Raw genomic sequence first — 21,689 nt, 5'->3', positions numbered from 1 at the left:
CCACGCCCTTTTCAATCCCTGGTGTGTCCTGCTGCATCACATTGAATGCTCCTACCTGGGAGAAAAACAAAAGGGGAGGGGCAAGGGGCTCAGGAAAGTCACCTGCCATCATCTACCACAACATACTAAACTGTTTTATTTTTTGTTGTTTTATGGAAGGTTGAAAAAAAATCACAGCTTTTTACTGTAAACACGTCGATTTTGTTTGTCCTATTTTTTCACTTCATTTGCATTTTTCTTTACATCTACAAAGCATAAAGCAAATATTGTGGGATTGAAAATTAGAATAAAATGGTCTCAGATGTCTCCCGTGTGTGTTTGGTGCCCTCTGGTGGATTTAATTGACATTGAACATTACCTGAGAGTGCAGTGGTGACGTCACAATGATGTGAGGTCAGAACAATAGGCCGTTGCCACCATTTGTGGTTTGTTGTCTCGATTCTGCCAAAGTAAACTTGTCACAGCCGTGAATTTGTGCGCGTCCTCATATTTATGTGTGTACACAGCAGGCTGGTGGTTAGGGAAAAAAAAGAAAAAAGGCCAAACAAAGCATTAAGTTTCTGGTCAACAGGGCTGCATAGTGTAAATCCAGCCAAACAGGTTTACTTTCGGTTCCCTATTTTTTTTTTTTTTTTTTTTTTTGTGACAGTCGAAAGAGCCTTACAGTGAGGACAAGTTGATGTGTCTTCCTTAATTGAAAAAAAAGACACAAATGTGAACAATTTTTGTCTGGTCTGCTCACAAAGTGTCATTTATTTTATACAGTTTTTTTCCCAGCAAATAAACAGTTGGGCGAATCAATCTAAAATGACGTTTTTTGTACAGTTGGACTTATTAAAACTGGACTAAGACAATTTTAAAAACGAAAACAAATCATCACAGTGTTGCAGGTGTGGTAAATAAAAATAAAAAAAAATAAAATAACTGCAATAAAAATGGTTCGGTCAACAAGACATCATATCGCATGCTTTATGAACACTTTTTTTTCAATAAATGTAAAAAACACCACCATACAAAACAGCAGTACAATTTCCAATGACAATCGTTTCAAATATTTACATCATGATTTCAACAAAAGACTGAAGAAAATGCAATCATTTGTAATATGGAAATTGTACCAAACCAGTACAATCTAAACCAGCAGAGGGCAGCAGAGCAACATAATGTGGTTTGAAGTTAATGGAAAGCTCCAGAGATGGAGAGATATATGCTTTCAGGTTAAGTCCCTCTACATCAAGTGTGTACATTAATGATCCCATTCAAATTAAATTTTTGTTGATCAAACACTGGAATCTTGATCTTCGTGTTTGCGTACAAATATTGATTCTGCGATAAGAAATAATGAGTTCAGTGTTTTAGGGATGATATGTATTTCAGATTTGTCCATAAACTTGGCAACTGATAGCATCCCCCCCCAAAAAAAAAACGTTTTAAAAAAAGAATTTGATATCCTAAACAGATTTGCTGAGGTTTAAAAAGTCTACACACCCCTGTTCAAATGACATTATTTTTTTATTTACAAATGATACCATTACAACTTAATGGATTTAAAAAAAAAAATAACTGACATATCGAAGCAAAAATAAACTGAGATGATGTGGTTGCACAAGTGCGCACACCCTCTTATAACTGGTTCTATTTTATTTGGCTGTTCAAAATGCACAGACTACATGGAAACTCGTTAAAAGGGAGTTAGCTCACGCCTTGTCAAAGCACACTTACAGTTACACACATTTACAGTTTCTTCATAGTTTCGTATGACTCAAGTCTGTTTTTCTCCCAAAATGTCACGGCAATGTGTTAAATGTTGAAAAGCACAAACAGCAACTGATTAATGTCCTTGACATTTAAAAACAGCATTAGGCAAAAAAACACTATACAATTAAGTGCAATCGGTGTGTGTGCGCGTGTGTGCTTGTGTGTGTGTGTGTGTGTGTGTGTGTGTGTGTAGTGTGTGTGTGTGGGGGGGGGGACTTGTGTCTTCTTAACATTCACATCTTAAATGATCTCAAGCAAGGCAGCCATCTTTCAGGTGTCCAAAATTGCTGTCAGTGATGAGCAAAGTAGCAATAAAAAAAAAAGTAAATGCTCTCCAGGAAGATCAAATCATCTTCATGTTGAACTTGCGAGCACCGCCCTGCCCTCCGCTGGTGGCTGGTCCGTCCACCTTTCGGAAAGAGTATTCAACGGAGAAATTATTTTTGTGCTGTCCTCTCCCGCGACTCCACACAAAGAGCAGGATGAAGCAGAAGAGTACAACCCCCAGGAACATGATGCAGCCCATCGCCGTGGAGATCAGGATGGTCTTCAGGTCTAGAGTGAACTTGAGGAAAACTTTAGTGTCGTTCAGGTTCGTGTCGTTAAGATCCCCGGCGTAGTAGGTGCGGTTAGCCATGAGGGCGGCATCGAGCGGCAGTCCGCTGACTGTGAGTGTGGCAAAGTAAGTATCGTTCCCTCCAGCGTTGCTCGCAATGCAGATGTAGGTTCCGGTGTCCATCACCTGGGCGTATCTTATTTCCAAGGTGCCTTCCTTTAACACCGTCAAGCGGCCGCTGCTCTTTGTAGTGATTCGACGCCGCTGCGGAGATATCCAGAAGATCACCGGCGTGGGCTCGCCCTCCGCCCTGCAAACGAAGGACACCACCTGCCCCTCGCGAGCGGAGATTTGCTGCAATTTCCTGTTTCGGATTTTGGGCTTCTGGCAGGTGAAATGCTCAAAGAGAGCAGAGTCGGAGAAAGCGGCCAAAGCCCGGCCCTGCACCTCCAAGGGCGTCATGCACACCGGGGAGGCGTTGTCAAAATTCAGTGTCTTCCTGCGCTGAAGGATCCAAAGCAAGCGGCAGTCGCAGGCCAGAGGGTTGCCGTCCAATCGGAGGGTCTCCAGAGTGTTGACCGACTGGAAGGCTCCTTCCTCCAAAGTCACCAAATTGTTAGCGGAGAGGTTCAGCAGGCGGATTTGTCGGAGACCGCCCAGGGCGTACGGCTGAACTGTCATCATCCTGGTGTTGACCAGATGCAGCTCCTTCAAGCGGAGCAGGTCTCGAAGCGACCAGGACTCCAGAACCGAAATAGGGTTGAAGGACAGGTTGAGGGTGGTTAGGTGGGAGAGACTTCGCAGGGCCGATGTGGGCACGGAGGTGATGTTGGTGTGAGTGATGGACAGCCATGACAAGTTGAGACCCTGGAGGCTGTGGGGGGTGATGTACTCTAAAAAGGGCCAGTGATCGATCTCCAGGCCCCTCAGGTTTCCCAGCTTACGGAAGTTCTGGTCCTCTAAGGTGGAGATGCCGAGGTAGCGGAGCCGCAGGGTTACCAAGTTGTGAAGGTACGACAAAGACTGACTGGAAACAGAAGTCAAGTTGCACCTCTCGATGGTCAACTCTCTCAGTGTCACCAGACCCAAAAAGGCCTTGTTGGAGATATAGACCAGATCATTATCTCCAACTTCCAGGTTCCTCAGATTCTTTAGATCTTGGAAGGTAAAATCCAAAAGAATCACAAGTTTATTCCCACTTAGGTCCAGAGAGGTGAGGTTTGAAAGGTGTGAGAAAGCCCCTATGGGGATCAGTTTCAGTTGGTTCCCCCTCAGAGAAAGCGACTGTAAGCTCTGGAGACTCGAAAAGGCATTCGGTTCCAGGACGCTGATCATATTCTCACTGAGATCCAGCTTCTCCACGTTGGGAAAGGACAGCAGGTCGCCTCGCTCCACCCAACGCAGCTTATTTGCACTCAGGTCCACGATCCTGGTGTCCACCGGGATACCATCCGGCAGGGCAGACAGTCGCTTACCGTGGCAGGAGACAGTCTTGAGCTTGGCTACGCATTCGCAGCGTTGAGGACATGCTTGACCCCGGGCGGGCCACACATGGCGCATCACCAGAAGGATGAAGAATGGCAGGAGCCAACTCACATCCTGTCTGAGGATGACCCCCATGGCACCCCTTCTTCCTCCCCCTCCTCCTCTGAGCTACAATCACTGGGCCAAACACCTGAGAAAACAAGATGGAGGGAACTAAGTTAGTAAACATGGCCGACAAAGAAAAAGCATTGTCGTCGAAGAAAACTAAGAAGCTAGGCTAACTGTTAGCTTCTCTGGCTTAACTGGCTAAGTCTGTGGCTCTGCTAAAACTTTAGCTAGCTTAGTCCAAACATAGCATTGCATTCTATCCAGGTTAGCTTCAATAATTTGTATAAATTTGATCTTCTGATTACACATAGCGATCAAAACAACATCAATCGCTATGCTACTTTGCAAACTGACCTATCACAGCAGGTGTGAAGCCGGCAGTTTACGCCTCGCAAATAGCTAAAGGCCATAAGGCCAATGATCAAAGCGTGTCAGTCTGGATATTTATCACACAACACAACCCAACTGAGACGCGTACAATACTAAACTCTTCCTTTTATATCCATCGGGCTGCGGATTGATGTTTGCACATCCTTTTATATGCTCAACCCTCCCGAAATATCACCAGACACGCTTTGAATAGTGTGTTGAAATCTCCAAGGACAAAAAAAAAACAGAGACAACTGCTTTTAATGAGCAGATGAGTTTGGCACGATACAGCAAAAAAAGGAAAGCGGCTTATACGGGCGTTTAAAATGATCACCTGCTCCCGTTTCGGACGACTTAATAACTCCTTCAACGTCAAGCGGTAATTTGCAATTCATCTCGACTCAAAGATGATTACTATTCACCCTGGAATGAAATTATATGAAAATGCAAGCAGAGCTGTCTGATGGAGGGGGCGGAGCGTGGAGACACAAAAATGTTTTTTTCAGGAAAGCTATCACTCTCCAGCTCGATTTTCTTTCATATTCTTTTTAAGTAAAATCCATCTTGCAAATGTGAACATGTCAAAAGTACTGCCATGATTTATTAGTCACATTCCCACACGAGCTGGTCAGAAGGTGCCCGGGGCTCGGTCCCAGCAGAAGAGAGCGATGTTGACACATTACGTTACATCATTGCTCACTCAAATGCTGGTGACGGAATAACGGAACCAAAGAGTAACTGGAGCTGACACTGTTTTGTTTATGCGGCTAGTCGGAAAAAATAAACCCACAAGTTCCTCCATTTTTTTCCCCCTCCAAAATTACATTTTTAATTTGGTGAAAATCATCAGAATAATTACCTGTGACATTTTTCTCCAATATTTCCACCCTCAGGGGATTACTAGATCTACTTCATCTAACCTTTGCTTTGACGCTAGCAGCCGGCTGACATTTGTTTTTTTCGTGTAAAATCTTGGCCGTGTAATAAGAGTCTGACATTCACCTGTTCCTAATAATCTGATGAACTTTGATGATACCCACAATGCCGCACCCACCCCTTTCCTATACTACACAAAATGTCTTTCAAGAGCATATCTGGTAATCATTGCTCGTTAATAAATTGAGTTGGGGTCATGGGGTCAGACAAGTAGGACGTCAAAGTGGGTGACGCAGAAGGACCCGATACCTGCACACGATCCCGACTGTGCACGCACACGTTTGAAAACGAACACCGCGTGTTGACATTTGAAATACTCTTTTCATATCTCGGAATAATAATGAGCACACAAAGTTCACTTTGCATATAGAGATCGACAGCATGTTGTTGTCATGGTAACGGGTTCATACGTGCGTCACTGTTGAGGCCGTAATCAGAAATCGGACAAGGAGATATTTCTAAAAAGAAAGAGGGGAGAATGGTGCGTAAAATGTCGTCAGAGAACAGATGCTGTCACACATGTGACTGAACATTAAACCGCCTTGCGATGACAATTAGTTCAGTTACTTGAAACGGAGAGATCCAAATAACCACATGTGGCAGCCATCTGTTCTGGCAAATTACCAGCACTGCTTCTAAAACATTTTTTGTTACACACCCCACGAAGAAGAAATGATTTTGCCCCCACCCCAACCCTATAATTAGTATCAATGACACCACCACTGCCACCTACTGGAGTGGATGTGCAGTTACACTTGATTTGGGAAATTTAAAAAAATGAAATATGGGATCACACGTGTTTGAGAGGGACAACATTACACTCGAAGCCTCACTCTTCATCCATCTCTTTTCAGCTTTCACGCTCATTCGCTCTCAAAATACAACATTGCACACACACACAGAGCCCGCCTGCATCTGTGTGTCGTCTCCACCTGAACGTCTTGCTCGCCAACCACCTGCCAGTCCACCTGCTGTTCATTTGTTCTTCACAGATTTCTCTCCTCTTCTATACATTCTTGCTCTCTCATTTCACAGTCGTGCTTGGCAAACAGCTTAAAGGCGCAGAGGCAGGGAGTTTACTTTAAGAGCTGGCGTCGTCGCTGCTTTTAAGGCTATTTACCTACGTTAACGTGCACGGAAAAACGCGGGTGACAGACAGATGGCGGCGGATTTTTCACACATTTTGAGGGGTATTATGTGAATTCAACTGGATATCCACCCAAGCTTTACAGACCACAATAATAGGGACACCTGCACTAACACAAGAGCTGAATCAAAACAAAGTTATTAACAACAACAAGAAAATAACGCTTTTGAGGTGTTAAAAGATAATTTGATTTCGATTTGACAAACTGAATCGAATTATTACATTTTAACAAGCTCAGGGCAGCTCTGGTGGTTAGAGGTTGTGAATTTGAATCTCGGCTGTGTGTAGTTTACAAGTTCAATCTAACCCTTTTTAATAGATTATGAAGCTTCCCCCCGGCTCCTTGCATATTTAAGACACTAATAAAAAAAAAAAAAAAGGATAATTGGGATGTCATCGGAGGGTGTAATTAAACCGTAAATATTACAGTTAAAAAGACTTCATCAAAGTGTCCAGTGTGTCCTTTTGACCGTCGTACAGTTTTCAAATGAGCAGCAGCATCATTAGCATCAAAGTTGACTTGTAGGTGACTTGTAGGTGACTTGGCGCTTTACCTTCCCATCAAAACATTAAAGGTCAAAACTGTTTTTTTTTTATGACATACAGTATCCAGAGCTGCAGCCAGATGACAAAGTGGGCAGTTTTTTTGAACGGCATCACTCAAACACTGCAGTGAGAGATGAAGAGAGCCTGAGAGGGAGGGGGAGGGCTGTCTTTCAAGTACAAGTTGAACAGCAACAGACAGACACATTTAGACAGTAGAGTGGGCAGTGAAGCTGCAAGGGGGAGTGGGCATCATTTATTTGCATCTCAACATGTGCTCCAGTATCCACAAGGGTTTAACTGCACCAACATTATAGTTAATAATTCATGTCTATTTCAGGCTGGAGTAGTTTTAAAGTATTTAAAAAATACATAATGTGTCATATTTAATGAGAGAGGAAAGCTACATTCGGTTATGCATGTACACTCAATGTGGTGTGGGAAATTTTCCTTCCACGTTCAATCGGTAGAGTAAAATAACTCGTGAGAGAGTGCGGAGAAGGTCTGATCAGAGTGTCAGGAAAGGAACGCTGCCGCAGGTACACGACGAGGCAGACAAATGAGCAGGAAGCTTGCTCGGGAGCGTGCGTAGGTGTCGGTGAGCCAAAAAAAAAAAAAAATGGCTCAGAGGCCGAGGCGCAACGTGCTCCGGGGCTCTTCAAATGGCTGCTCTCACACTGCGTTCTCGCGTGCCCACTCGTCGCTACACTCGCACAACTACACAACTACTGTACAATGTGTGCGAGTGTGCGTCTTATGTGCTGACGAATCCCTAAGAGGAACACGTTAGTCATTTACATGGAGGGTGGTCGTTGCCTGTGTCCATCAATCTGCAAGGCCCTGCAGGCACTGACATGAACCCACACACAATACACATGCACACTAGCACACACTGGCTGGAATTAGAATACAATACAGCTCACATTTCTGCTCGACAGGTGGGAATGGAAAATGGATGAGGGACATTGTCTGAAACTTAGCCACACTTTTGCTTAAAGTCACCGTTGAGTTGGGGGACAAGTGAGACAGCGTGTGTTATTCAGTAGGAGACTCTGGGCAGTCTGAAAATAAATAAATATAAATAAATATAAATAAATATAAATACATATAAATAAGAAAGAAAAAAATAAACACGAAAGGTCTGCTGCTACCAACTATGGCGTATAATAAATCAGCCATTAACTCGACTCAGTACCCCTGGTTAACCACATCCTAAAAAAATAAACCCCTCATACCTGCTCGTGGGAAAGCTTCATTAGTGAGTAAATCTGTGCAGTCACGCATCGTAACAAGGAGCATTAAAAACCAGGATGGGGGAACCAACCACTTGGGTGCCAGAAAGACGACTCGGTTTTCATATTAAGAACCCGACTGATTGGAGCATTGTATGCAAATTAATATGAAACAGCACTCTAAAAAAAGTCCCAAGTGGCTTCTTCATTATCATAATGGATCCTTAAAATGACTCCAGTGTCCAATAAGCGAGACGTGAGAGTGAAACCAGAGGACACAATGGGGGTGACTACCAACGTGTCTTGACAAGCACGCATGAATCTTTAATTAGAGGCAACTGTTTCAGAGCTTGTTTAGCTAAACCCTCGGACCAGCGTCGGTTCAATAATGGAGGGAGTTACGTGGTACGGCGTGACCCGGGAAGGTTGACCTTGGCTACATAAATAATAGCGCAACAACAACACGTAAACAAATAAAGCTTTTAAATATAATAAATGTATATATCACTTTAAAATTTAGCATTGCCAATGTTGATGTTTTGGTTAGCTAGCATGCAGCTATCATGTTTTATTTAATTTCTTACGATGCAGTGCGGCAATTCTGGATAAATGACATTTATTCTTGCAACTCTCCCCTAAATTGAAATGAGATTATTCCAAACACCAGCGAGGGATTGATCGGCAAATGTCTGAGCGTGTTCTATTATTCCCTTCAGAATGCACTTGAACTAAGGCGACCTTCTTTTGATAGATTATGCAAAGCGAGTCGTTAATACTCCAAAGTTAATATATATATATTTAAAAAAAAAGAAAGTTGTCTTGATGTGAGTGTTTTGAAGCATCACTGTTTTCTATTAGCTGACATTACAGTCGACATCTACTGGAAACGTTCCCGTAGAACCTCATCGCTCCCAGCGAAGTCACTGCGAGTTACCACGACTGAGCCGAAGCAACGACGAGACGTAAAGCTCGACAGCGCTTCTCCGAGGAAAGCGCCGAGCGTCAGCGTAACGCACTCTGACACAACTTGGCCCGCTTTGAACATACGCGAGCGACCCTTTGCACTCTGCAAGTGTTACAGCACAAGCTGACCTCACTCACCGACTTCAATTAGCTAATAAACCATCCCGCCCCATCAACTGAGAACTATTACACGGTCGGCGGACTTAATTGTTTTGGGAATCTCCCCCGTGAGATGTGAAAGATTCCAATGAGCTGTCTAATAGTAATTAAAAGTCCATTCATTAATCATAGGTAATATTTTCTCGAAAAATGAAAGCACACAGATGCCACTTAACGACATGCATGCACTTGATTTACAGGACTGAAAACGGTCTTGGACACACAACAAAACATCATCCGGCCTCGTCACTCTTCTTGTCCTTTACGCACACTCAAGGTCGAGCGTCATAAGCCCGAGAGCGCTCTAAGCCTTCTTGAATCCTGCAGGCACTCGCTGTCCTTTCTAGTTGGCTTTATTAACAGGATGTCTGTCCCTTTTTACTTTCTTCTGGCTGCCAATTAGACTGTAGTTATCAAGGGACAATAATGGTGCAAGACAGGGCAACTTTCTATTACTTCTAAAAGAATCACAGTACGGGCTGCAATTTGTTCCTTGGGAAGAAGTCATTCCAGATGCTAACTGTTGCCATCATCTAAAAATAATTAGCTGGATGTAAAATTTATTGCTAACATCCTGTGAGCTTTGCTAAGTGCAGCGTGAAAGGGGTTGCAATTTTGAATTTTCAAAATATAAGACAAAATCAACCACCAATGTTGAAACACAGGCACAGTCCAGCAGTTTGTTAGAGGCTAGCATGAGAAGCTAACGTAGCCTTCTACAAGGGCTTCCTGTCAAACAGCATGAATGGATGGATGGTATCACTACTTGAGCATTGTTTATAAAAAAAAGAAAGAAAAAAAAGACTGTGCTGGCCTCGCTTCACACTGACTTCCTTGGCAATTCCTTCCCCAACCTTTTTACAAGATTGCCTAGCGTCGAGTTTCAGGCGCTAATCTAAATAAGACCCCCGGAGGTCCCGCGAGGAAGCGGCCCCGACAACTTCAGCGAGGGAGTGTGGGTAGCGGTGCGCAAATTGAAAGTAATCCTGTGGTGTCGGCCGCTCGCGGTGCTGCCCGAGTGGCATCCATCCATAATTCATGCCTCGGCGGCGGCGGGGTGGGGAAAGTTGCGCGTGTGTAATAAAGCGGCACTGATGGAATCGCTGAAGGTCCCAGGTGTGAGGGGAGCGTCTGTTAAACGAGGCCAGCAGAAAGACTATTTCACATGGTGTCTACCAGCCGTGTGCCTGAAGACGATTGGCTGACAGCCACTGTCGCATCAAACTGACTGACAGACAGAACGATGCCAAAAAAACAGCACTCCGTCAATTACGACCAGCAAAGCCATTATTCAGCCTCATTCAATATTAAGACTTTGAGGGTGCTGGACAGCATCCAGTGCTGAAGGAGTGAGATGGTGGAGGGGATGATATCTGTGAAGATCCATCAGGAGGTGCAAGGTGAGCTATAGGAGATGGCATTTTGAAGGGTGCGAGACAGACTGGCAGTCGGACAAAAAGCAATCCCGGGAGTTGTGTTACAGCCGGCGCAGAGAATATCTTTACCCGTCAGCTCGCCGCCGACATAATGCTTACACTTAAGCTCCAATGTCACAGCGTGGAAGCGGACATGATAGCCGTCGCCCCTCCGTATGAGCAGATACTGAAATTTGATGCGAGCTCCCATCAGCCGTAACACGGCGGCCTTTAACCTATTCATTCTCATCCGCTAAATACCGACTTTGCAAAGTGCTCGCTCGCCAACGAAGATGCCCTTGAAATGTCACACGAGGTGAGGATCTGGACAAAAGTGCGGATTCAGGATGACTGTTCGTAACTACATATCATCCGTGCTAGATCATCATGACCTTTGTGAGCTAAATTGGTGGCCAGGACATCTCTAGCAGAACTAAAATTACTTTTCAGGGTTGTGTGAAGTCCATACCAATAGGTCATATGTTAGCATAGTGCTAATAAGATTCGTTAGCATTAATCACTATCCTGAGTTACTATTTTTGGTTGTTACAGAAAATACAGAAATACTGACAAGACTTTGCACATTCGAGCTCCTGGGACGCTTGCCTTGAGGTGGAAAACTAATATCCACAAGTGTCCCAAACCAATAATTATCCTGATTTACATAAAGACCGCCAGCGTGGATGGCAGGATTAGCGCGGCTGGATGAAATGTGCCGAGCCGTCCGTTTTTGTCCGTCTTTCGTGGTCTGCTGTCCATATTTTGACTGGCCTACTTGAGCGACGCGTCCACTAATCCTGCGCCGACGGGAGCTGCCAACGCCGCCCGGCTCGGCTTCCAATCACGCTTTGCTCACTTTTAATCTCGTTGCCGCTGAGATCCGAAGCGCAGAATTAGGGATGACCGGCAATTTCGGCGAGAATACATCCAACTTATTATGAAGCAGGGCAAGAAGACAGGTAATGAAATTGCCTTATTTTGTGCTGAGGTACATCCAAGACAACTATTACTGGCTGCCATTTATATACAAGTTTATATATAGAAACCATAAAAAATGTCTGCTTTTAAAATTAAAAGAACTAATTAGTTGTGGCAGCCTTTGAAGAGGTTTATGAATGTTGGCCTGAACCATTTTTTTTTTTAGCTGATAGGGGAATAAAAATGATTTATTTACAGATATACAAAGATGAAATGCTCCATAAATAATGCCAACTCATGACATGATCAGTAAAAAAATAAAAAAATCATAGGGAAGCTAGGCGAGATTCTCGCCAATGCCTACCGGTTGAAAATCGTTATTTATGTCATTGGTAGGAAATGGTTGGAGTCTAGTGCGGCAAGTCAACGTAAAATATTTTGATGGAGGTTCTCATTAAAAGTTGATGCTTTCTTGCACATAAGGTGCTATAATATTGAGGTTTTGAAATTCAGGAATGTTAATTTGTTGATTACAGAACGACAATCAAAGGCCGTATTAGCGACAGGCGGAAAGATCACAGCTGCTGCCGGTGCTTCATCTTCAAGCCTCACGTCACTCGCGTCGCAATCGTGATCTAGGCGTTTTGTCCGCTTGAGTAATGAGAGGATGTTTGTCTGGAAAAGCGGCTTGTTTTCAGCGCTACCAGACTGTATCTGTGTCACGTCTTCGGAGAGATTGGCTCACGCAACACAGAGCTCGGGATCGGAACGATAGCGATGAGTGCAGGCGTTGACCTTTAAACACGTTAAGTAAAGCGGAGCGCCGTGGCCAAAGAAAAGGGAACAACAAAAGTGCAGCGAGGAGAGATGTCGCTTCTTTGTGACAGCGAGAAGGCGATATGTGAAATACTTTGGAGAAGGTGATGAGGGATTACGTATCCTGACAGAAACACGCGGGGAGGAGAACCGACAAAATGGGTTGCGAGGCGCTTTGAGCCGAGCAAAACGGCAGCCATGCGTGCACGCTGTGGCTCGGGTGGCTGACAGTTGCAACCTGTCATCTTTAAGAACTGTGGCGATGCGTCATGGCTGTCTGATTAATAAGGGAGCCCATTATACGGGGAGGTGGAGATCCCAAAAAAAAAAAATCAAAATGCAAAAGTGAATGTTGGCGCATGACGGCAGTTGTCAGCTTTGGTGACAGGAAATAGAAGAATGGAGGCCTGGAAGGAGATTGACAGAAAAAAAAAAAAAAAAAAAAACACTCAACAAATTCGAATTAGGTTTTGGTAGCGAGGAGGAAAAAAAGTAGAAGCAGGAAGGCGCATCAAGGAGGTCCAGAGGGAGAAATTTAGCCCAAACTAAAGTCGGAAATGCCAGTTCACCGGATGACCAATCTGCGTCACCGCGCCACTTAGAAGCAAACGACAAGATGGCGGCGATGCAAAGAGCCTCCCTGGAGGTAAAACCGAGGGGAGTCGAGTAATTGGGCCCCCGCCAGCATGTGAAACAGATCTGTTCTGACACAACAGGAACTCGGAGTCAGAAAAGCCCAACGAGAAAGTCTTCGCCGTAGCAAATTATTTACGAGTTCCTCTAAGACGATGCGCTGCAACTTCAGACAGAGCCAGGGAGTCCAAAAAAAAAAAAAAAAAAAAATGGGGAAAAACAAAAGAGAGCGTGAGGCCGCGGGTGGGTGATGACAGCGGACCCGTCACGGGATCAATGAGTTTCCAAGAAATGAAAGCGTGATGACAGTGTACGTGAGAGGAACCGAGCGGCTTTTGGACAGCGTCTGCCTGCAAGGGCTTCTGCCTCATGTCATCAATTCGAAATGTTGTCTTCACGTCTTCACTCATCCACTCATCAACTCCTCAAGATCCTGAGCACACCTGTCATGTGCCAGCTACGTGACGGCACGCCACCAAAGCACGTACTTGCTATTTATAAGACCACACTTGATGCTATACGGGCAAAGGTATACAACTGGAGTGGACAATTCATTAGGTACAGCCTAATGAGAATGAGTTCCATCAACATTTAATTCCAAACATTTGATTACAGTCATGCAGCAGCCTGCTCATTCAATTTTCATTCCATCTCCTTTTGCTGTGACAGTCCACTTGTAAAGTCACACATCTGGCACAAACAATCAAGCACTGGCGGAGCTAGGGGGACCCAGGGGGGGCCCAGGGGGGGGACACTGCCCCCCTCAGGCTTCACATATTGTAAATTTAAAATAAATGAAAGGAACCGTATTCATTGACCGTGAAGCAAGTCATCTGTGTTCACGCCCACGACGGCGCAGACCGCGGCCTGAAATAACAAAGCCAGAAGAGAAAGTTGACAGAAGAATCCCAGTAGACTTCTTCTCAAACACTTTTGACAGGCAACCCAGATGAAGGAGGAAGAGGCGAGCGTGTGTCTGGATGTCCGTTAGGCACAATCTCATCACACCAGCCTGCCACGCTTAGGCACACACGCACAAGCGATGATATATTAGTTTCAACCATGCACAAAGAAAACAAGGGAGCGAGAGATTCAAGGATTTGACGGCCCTTTGAGACGACAACTCAAGAAAAATATAATGCGTTCTTCACATAAGAGCACAGTTTTAGCGTGTCATCAGATTACTTCAGATATATATATAAAACTTATTTGCACACCAGAGAATAGGAATCTGCATATGTCCGCATAAGCTAGAAGCCATCGAATTTTTCCTAAAACCAGTAGTAAAAAAAACAACCAAAAGGTCAGCAGAAAATAGCAGCCTAGCGCCAATTAACATTTCCCTAACGAAGTCAAATGCGACATCTTTTTTGGTCGGCTGGCAGCTGTTCTTTGTAAGCCTTTAAGGTAAGCTTTCAAAAAAGGCCGTAATGAAAACAAGGACTTTGCGACCGCCGCCTGACCTCTGCATCATTAAGCTGAACATGGAGGAGGACTAACATTTCAAATCCCCCACGGTCAGCAAATTCTCATGAATATACAGCCCACTTGCCGTGAGTGGGTAACAAGAAATTAGCCGTACTTGTACAAACAAACGCAAATCGCAAGTGATTCTCGAGCGCATAAACTCGGCATGTGCTCTACTTAGTTTCACATAACTCTAACCCCATTAAAGCACCATTATCAGCTTCTGTTTTGCGCACAATAGGATCAAATTTGGGGTGATTATATTTCAAGCAAAGACAAAATGAGCTGATAAGCCCTTGCGGTGTTTCTTCAACACGAGTCTAATCAGGGCTTTAATTACATAATTGAAGAGCGCTGATTAAAGCGCTCTTACGCATGGTGACGGATGGGCAAGACTGGAGTCGGCCTAGCGGACATACGAGTGGGTCGACAGGACAGTATGTCGTGGGTTGCCAGGCTCAGCTGCTCCGAATGCGGTTGGGAAACCAAGTGGAAGGACTGAAAAGCCTTTGAGCAGTCATTTTAGCTCCAGGAGCCGCTATCTGTTAGCTTGCTAACGTTGGTTGCTAGCTTACTCTCGGTCTGGTTGACTGCGGGCATCATATTGCAGGAAGCTGCCGTCTCCAAAATTATGTTTCACAAACTGCCGCTAAGCAGGCAAAAGTGAGAATGGCACTTTGATCAAATTTTGTTTTATTCATAGATTTGACTCGCTGAGCATGGCTCAAATGCTGCGATTATGGGATGGAGGAAGACGACTTTCAAGTATGGATTGGCACTGGCTCGAAGCCAGGCTGTTGAAAGGCAAGTGTCGGGAATAGTCGCATCCAGATGGCGAGGCGGGCAAGCGGGCGGGAGCCGCGTATTCCCGTCATCGCGGCCCATCTGCGCTACACAATGTATTGTTTTACGGCTGCTTAGTCACAGCATTTCAATCTGCCAGGCAGCAGCTTTGGAAGCACATAAAGTGAAATGAACTGGAGACAGCAACAACAACAGCAAGTTTATCATACCGGAACAGCACTAAAACTAGACCACCTATTGTTTTATACTCACCTAGCGGGAGCGTTTGTTTTAAGACGACCTGACGGGTGACATCAATCACAACTCTGAGTGTGAGTGTCTGGTGTGAGCTGGGGTTGACAGCAGCTCTTGTGAGTGAGTGTGCTCATTTTGTTTGCGCTAAAAAAAAAAAAGCTATCCAGTATGAACGCATAAAAATGATGCCCGTGGTTGGAATGTTAGTCAGAAGACCTTGTAAACGGCATTCTGCGTGATTTTTTCTGTCTTCCTTGCAAAGGACAAGCTATTTTTGTTTCCCGGTTTATTACATTAATATAAAAAATATTGTCAAAACAAACCGTAAATCCCGAAATGTCTGAGTGACTAAGATGCCACGCAAAATTTATTTGTATGTCTGCAGTTTGTCTTTGGACTTGGTGAAGCAGCATGTGACTCTTCAAATTATTTTAGTCTAAGTCCAACCTATAAGACATTTAGAGTATGTACGTATAATAAATTTAGTGTCGTTTCTTAATACAGATTAATTTATTATAAAAAAATATGGGAAGAGGATCTTGAAAAAAATTGCCATATTAAATAATAAATGTGATATTGATTATTTTTCTAAATGGCTCAGTCCTAATTAGGAGTAGCTAAATGTGTCCGCTTCCCATTGGAGTCATTACATAAGGGCAATATGAAATATGCAGTACGCGAAACCAGTAGGATTTTTTCCTTTACCCGAGCGCCCCCCCCTCCCTCCCTCCCTCCCTTAGCTGACCTGCAGCTTCAGAGCCCATCAAGCCGATCCCGTCCGTCAACACTTGACACTCTCGAGTTGAGCCTGACGGCCATGCACTTCAAAATATTAAGTGCGAATTTGAGCTCCGCTGGAAGTTTCAGCGCCGCGTCGGTTCGTCAAAAATAAGCTGTGGTGTATTCATTTTTCATGTAGGCTAAGATAGTTATGAATTATGCAGGCCGACGCGTAAATTGCATCATTGCAACATAACGAAAACACACGAGGACTCCTCACACATGACAGAACTCTGCGACATTCAGCACGGGAGAAATTAAATATATGAGGTGCAAAGCCATTGCATCTAAACACTCTCTTGATTGCTTCCATTTTTTCATTAGCCTCAGATCCAAGCCCAGGGGGTAAAGTAGCAATTTTGGCAAATCTAATCTAAAGTGATAAAATATTCAAATTCTCTGTGCATGGTTGAAGAAGGAAAGTCCATTAAAAGTAAACATCTCAGGATATGTTTCATTTGCTATGACAGAAAAATAAATTGCGAGGGTGGATGGTGCTTCATTACGAAGGTGACTGCATGGAGGTTCCGGCACCATCTGAGAGGTTTAACGGCCTTGGAGCGGCGGCCATCCGGCTGACTGTCAAACCTTTACAACGCGGCCACGGGAAAGTCACTCCGAGGCTCTAATTTCAGCAGGAGTAGCATCGGCGGCCTCGTCTCTTGGACGGCGCACGCATGTGTGTTTTACTGCCGCCGTAAAGCTGAAAACAATGCAGCTTGGCAGCGATATCGTTAAGTGGACTTAATGTGGCTCTTGAGCGCCGCTGACAGCTTTATGCGCAGCCGAGGGGATCAGAATGAGAAGAGCGGGGTGAAGAAATGGACGAGGGGGGGGCGCCCGCCGTTCCACAATGCGCTCTGAAGCACTAATTGACCCGTCAGCAGACATTTTATTACTGACATCATCAGTGCACCCCGTCGCTCCGATTGCGTTCATTCCAATCGCGACTTTGCCCCGCTGATGCTACAAAGCGGCATTTGCGGCTCCTGACAGCTGGTTAACGACCCGTAACGTCACGCCGCGACAAAGTGGGGCGGATAATGACATGCCGAAGCTGTCCGGGACACCTTCAATCAAAATGAGAGGTGGCAGTGGCTCAATCAATAAAAACTTGGCTTGGATTCTGTCGCTAACCAAAACAGAAGCACCAGTTCAAGTCAGATTTGAAATATATATCGGTCAGGAGGTTTTGTAGAACACAACACTGATGACATACGAGGCGGAGCTAGAGGGGGTGCCGCGGGGGCACGAGCCGCTCCTGGAAAGTGCTTGGACCAGGTGCCAGGCCAATTAAATGACTTTTGGGTATTTTCAGATTTTTCCTGGAATTTCTTTACACATTTCCACCCATCCCCGATAAAGAACACATACTAACCTTTCCTAAGTATTTTTTGAAGAATTTTTGGGTTTGTAATTTTTATTTTGTTTTGCGGATATCCTTATACGACCACCAACGGGTTTTTTTCCCCTTTTTGGGATAGCCGAGGATTTGCTCAAGGGCACCCCGTTTTATGTTTCCTACCGCTCCAAGTGTACTAATGACTGCTCTGTCCGTAGCGTCGGTCAGCTTCGGAAGCACATCACCACATCGACAGGGACATTAGTTAAACCCTCACAAGGGAGGGGGGGGCACAAATGCCATCAATCAATACAATACAGATACTGTAGTTGCTCTTTTCCTGAGGGGGGGGCAAAAGCAATCAGCATCATAATTCCCTTTGGTGCTAAAAGCATAAAGTGTCCTGAAGCTTTTGAAAGGGACGTGAAGAGTCTGTCTCGGATATGTCACAGCCACTGCAGGGATCCATCCAAAAACTGTACCGCCTTCACATCATTAAAGTATGACGGAGAGCTGCTGGCTGACGACGCACACACTAACGCCGACACACGCGTACATTTTCAAGAAGCAAAGAAAAAAAGGAGGGATGGTGGAGGAAGCGCAACAAAGTGGCTGAAAATGGGAGCGAGCGTGTGTAAAAAGTGTGCCAAATACGAGCAAGAGGCTCACCCAGGACGGGAACTTGAGCGGCGCTCCTTCCACATCTGCAAGCTGCTGCGATGCTGTGATGTTGTTCTCTCGGAGCAGCTCTCTCGATGGCTCTCTCTCCTCTAGCGCTTTCCAAAAGAAGCCCCCAAGCTTCCTCTTGCTTTCTCTCCTGTCGGCGGGGGGCTTCTCCTGCTCGTCGTCTCCCGGCGGGCTTCGCGCCTGGGCGAAACGGTGAGGGGCAGCCACCGGCGGCTCGGACCGATGCTGGTTTGCATGTGTGTGTAGGAGTGTGTGCGTGCGTGCGGTTTTGAAACAGGACCCTGCTGCTGTTCAGTGAGGCTCATCTGGTCGCTCTCTCGCCTCCTCCTCTCGCTCTCTCTCTCTCTATTTCTCTCAATGTGTGTGCTGCGTTCAAGTCCTACAAGGCAGACGGGAAAACAAGCTTTCAGTATTCATCTCACTGTGTGGAGAACTTCCGCACTTGCACCTCTGCATGTGTGTGTGAGTGAGTTAACATGGATGACAGAGTCCTTAAGTGAGCAATCAACAAGTTTGCCACATGAAATGATCTAGTTTGACTTAATTAGTTCAGAAAATTATTTCTTGACTCCAAAACTTGACCTTTGCCATCTACAATGCAACACAGAAAAAAAACATGTGATTGTACTCACCTAACATACTTGGTAGGGAGCAGTGGAAAACATCTTGTGTGAAAGCTAAAAAAAAAAAAATGGAACAATAGTTCGTTATATACGCCTACAACACACACTGCTTCATAAAAAAAATATATATATATTCCTGCCGACAAGCAAACTTTTCTTGTGAATAACAAATGTTAGCACAATGACACAATCGATACAATATCAATGTTAGAAGATGGCAAAGATGAATAAAAGAACAAGACCCGCGTGACTACATTTAAGCTAGCTCGTAAAATGTGCATAAAATTACCCTCATTAAATAAATGAATAAAGAGCAAGTAGGGACCAACTTACTAACCGCAGATGTAGCAGCAGCTCAGCTTCGAAAGAGTCTTGTGACATCATCTCCGAGGATCTTGTGACCGAGGGTCGCGTAACGATAACGATTCAATTTGATTTGTTGAAATGAGGTCATGTTAAAAGCAAACAATGGCTTTCAAATGAAGAAAAAAAAATTGGAAAAAGGGGCACAGTTCAATCAGATTTTTTTTTTTGCGGCTATGTTTTGGGCTGCTGCATCTCGCAGTGGAAAAACAATCAGCAGGGCTGCAGACTCCCATCAATTACAGTGCAAACTCTTTGGAGTCAATATTCCCACAGGAAACGATGGAAACACAATCAATTCCCACCCAACTATGGCCATCATAACAAACTTTCTTCCCCCTCTAGACACCATTTTCTAAAGCATCTCTGTGTGCACCTTTTGTTAACTTTGGTTCTGGTCGTCTGGAGAAAAAAAAAAAAAAAAAAACGTCTCTTATTCTACAGGCATCCTCACAAATCGGCGCCTGAGGCGGTGCAGGAAAGTCACATTCAGGTGAAGATGGAAGCTGCGCCATGTTTCATCGCGTCCCCATAAGAGCATCAACATCCCTTTTGTCCCTATTTACCCGTCTTTTATCACTACTGTGTCACGTTGTAGCCGTTATTGTTCTTTCTGGCACCAAAAGAGGTGGCGGCCCGACTTTGTTGTGTGCTGACCTTCACGAATGTCCTCCGCTCTTTCCTCAGGAGGCTCCCTACAGTAAGGCACAGTATTAATAATCCCCCCAGGCCCCGGCCCCCGCGCACGCTAAGCAGGCTAAGCACGCGTGCTTCCCACATGCTAGCATCCTTCCAGGAGCTTTCCCAGCCTGCATAATGCACCGGCACTATTCGTCAGTAAATTATTGAGCGGGCGCATGTTGATAAATACAATATACATAAAACATGAAGGCAATGCGCCTCGATAACTGCGCAGGTTGAAAAAGGCTGTGCGTCAACTCTGGACTCAAAAGTCGTTTGTCAGTTTCAAAGTGCCCTTATTACTTTCACCCGTGCCTCATGTGAGAACTGCAATCAAGGGGAAATGCCGTGCTGCATTTGGAAACGGCTGGAATATTTTTTTATGCTTCATATTTTACGGAGGACGACCTACAGAAATTGGACACAACATTTTATCAGGAAACTATATATCGTCACGTAATGATTATTCATCCATGACTTGGCAGCTTAGTACCTGTGTGCAATTTCCTTTTGACAGCTCAGGAGGGATTTTGGCAGGGGCACATTAGGGAGACGGCGGCGCTGGACTGAAAGCGTGGCCCGCCTCTTTGGCTACACACACATTATGTGTGTGTTTTTGTTGAATTTTAATAGTGTAGAATTGTGTTTTTGGCAGGACATGCCGAAAGCCGCAAGATAGCGTTTTGCAACAATGTTTCTGTCAGTGCGACACCAAAATGGATTCGATAGTGACAACTTGACAAAATGGACGCCTGTATTTAGTTTTGCACCATTTGTGTTCAATATCTTAAATGCTCTATGTTTTTGTTAGCATTTACCTGACTGGGCTAAGCTATGTGATTGTTTTAAATATTTTACTTGGGGTCTCCTAAAACAAGATATTGGAGGTACGAGGATTCCGCCCAACGGCAGCAATATTAACGTATTTATCTTTTGACTTATTATTTAATGATCGTGTAACTGGAATGACAAATGAAACATGACCTTGAGTTAATAATATAGCGTGTGTGTGTGTTTGGGGGACTTGAATTGAGGTATCAACTGTCAGTGTGTTGAATGGCGATCAAATAGCAGCCAACATTGTGATCACACGCTGGCTAAAAACAGGCTGCAAAGGAAGTCTCGATGAGTTGTGTATTAGCGGGCGGGGCTTGTGGAGCAGCCGTGTGTGCTTACCTGCTTTCCGTGCACACACATACTTTCAAGTTGAGGAGTGTGTCCTTGATCCCAGCCGCCCCATGCCGTGCGTTGCCTATCTGGCCTTTGGCTGCGGAGGCGCGACCACTGTGACGGCACACTGAAACATAGAACAGACACACTACTGAATCATATGCGTGTGTGTGCGTGAGTAATATGCCCGCCACGCCGTTCGTTAGCCTGTAGGCAAGGCGAGCTCAGCTCAGAGTTGGCACATGCACTTCACAAACACGGCAGACGTTTTCTTGGGCGAGCGCCTTCGTCACGACACCGACACAAAACATGCAGTCGGGACGTGTGAGCAATCACAAAAAAAAAAAAACACTATGAGATGATTATGAGTGTGGAATGACCCGAACATAAATTAGAGGTGTGATTAGCCTTTCGACACCTTTCCTTCACAATGACTTGAATTTTGCATGGCACGGCCAGACAAAGGCGGAGTGCCGCTGGGTGTTTGCATGTTGTTGTTT

At 44.8% G+C, this 21,689-nt stretch overlaps 1 protein-coding gene across 3 annotated transcripts; it reads right to left on the bottom strand.

Moving 5' to 3' along the window:
* Positions 1 to 1,493: 1,493 nt before the first annotated feature.
* Positions 1,494 to 21,318, bottom strand: lingo3a (leucine rich repeat and Ig domain containing 3a). 3 transcript variants are annotated; one of them, XM_049716469.2, is made up of 5 exons: positions 21,196 to 21,318; positions 19,313 to 20,033; positions 18,985 to 19,029; positions 18,335 to 18,731; positions 1,494 to 3,989 (listed from the first exon to the last, which is right to left on the bottom strand). In XM_049716469.2, the coding sequence occupies exon 5, from the start codon at positions 3,932 to 3,934 to the stop codon at positions 2,102 to 2,104; it is 1,833 nt and encodes a 610-aa protein (XP_049572426.1). In that variant the 5' UTR covers positions 3,935 to 3,989; positions 18,335 to 18,731; positions 18,985 to 19,029; positions 19,313 to 20,033; positions 21,196 to 21,318; the 3' UTR covers positions 1,494 to 2,101. The 3 variants fall into 3 exon arrangements, with proteins under 3 accessions (XP_049572426.1, XP_049572417.1, XP_049572436.1); XM_049716460.2 differs by having other exon boundaries at positions 18,985 to 20,033; XM_049716479.2 differs by having other exon boundaries at positions 18,985 to 19,740.
* Between the last annotated feature and the right edge of the window lie 371 nt (positions 21,319 to 21,689).

Source organism: Syngnathus scovelli, chromosome 10 (assembly GCF_024217435.2).
Source record: "Syngnathus scovelli strain Florida chromosome 10, RoL_Ssco_1.2, whole genome shotgun sequence".
NCBI classification, from domain to species: domain Eukaryota; kingdom Metazoa; phylum Chordata; class Actinopteri; order Syngnathiformes; family Syngnathidae; genus Syngnathus; species Syngnathus scovelli.
Note: the sequence above shows the minus strand (reverse complement) of the source record. Positions and strands in the feature narration are given on the sequence as shown.

Excerpts from the sequence above, each read along its gene's own strand:
- lingo3a (XM_049716460.2), bottom strand. The coding sequence starts at position 3,934 with ATGGGGGTCATCCTCAGACAGGATGTGAGTTGGCTCCTGCCATTCTTC.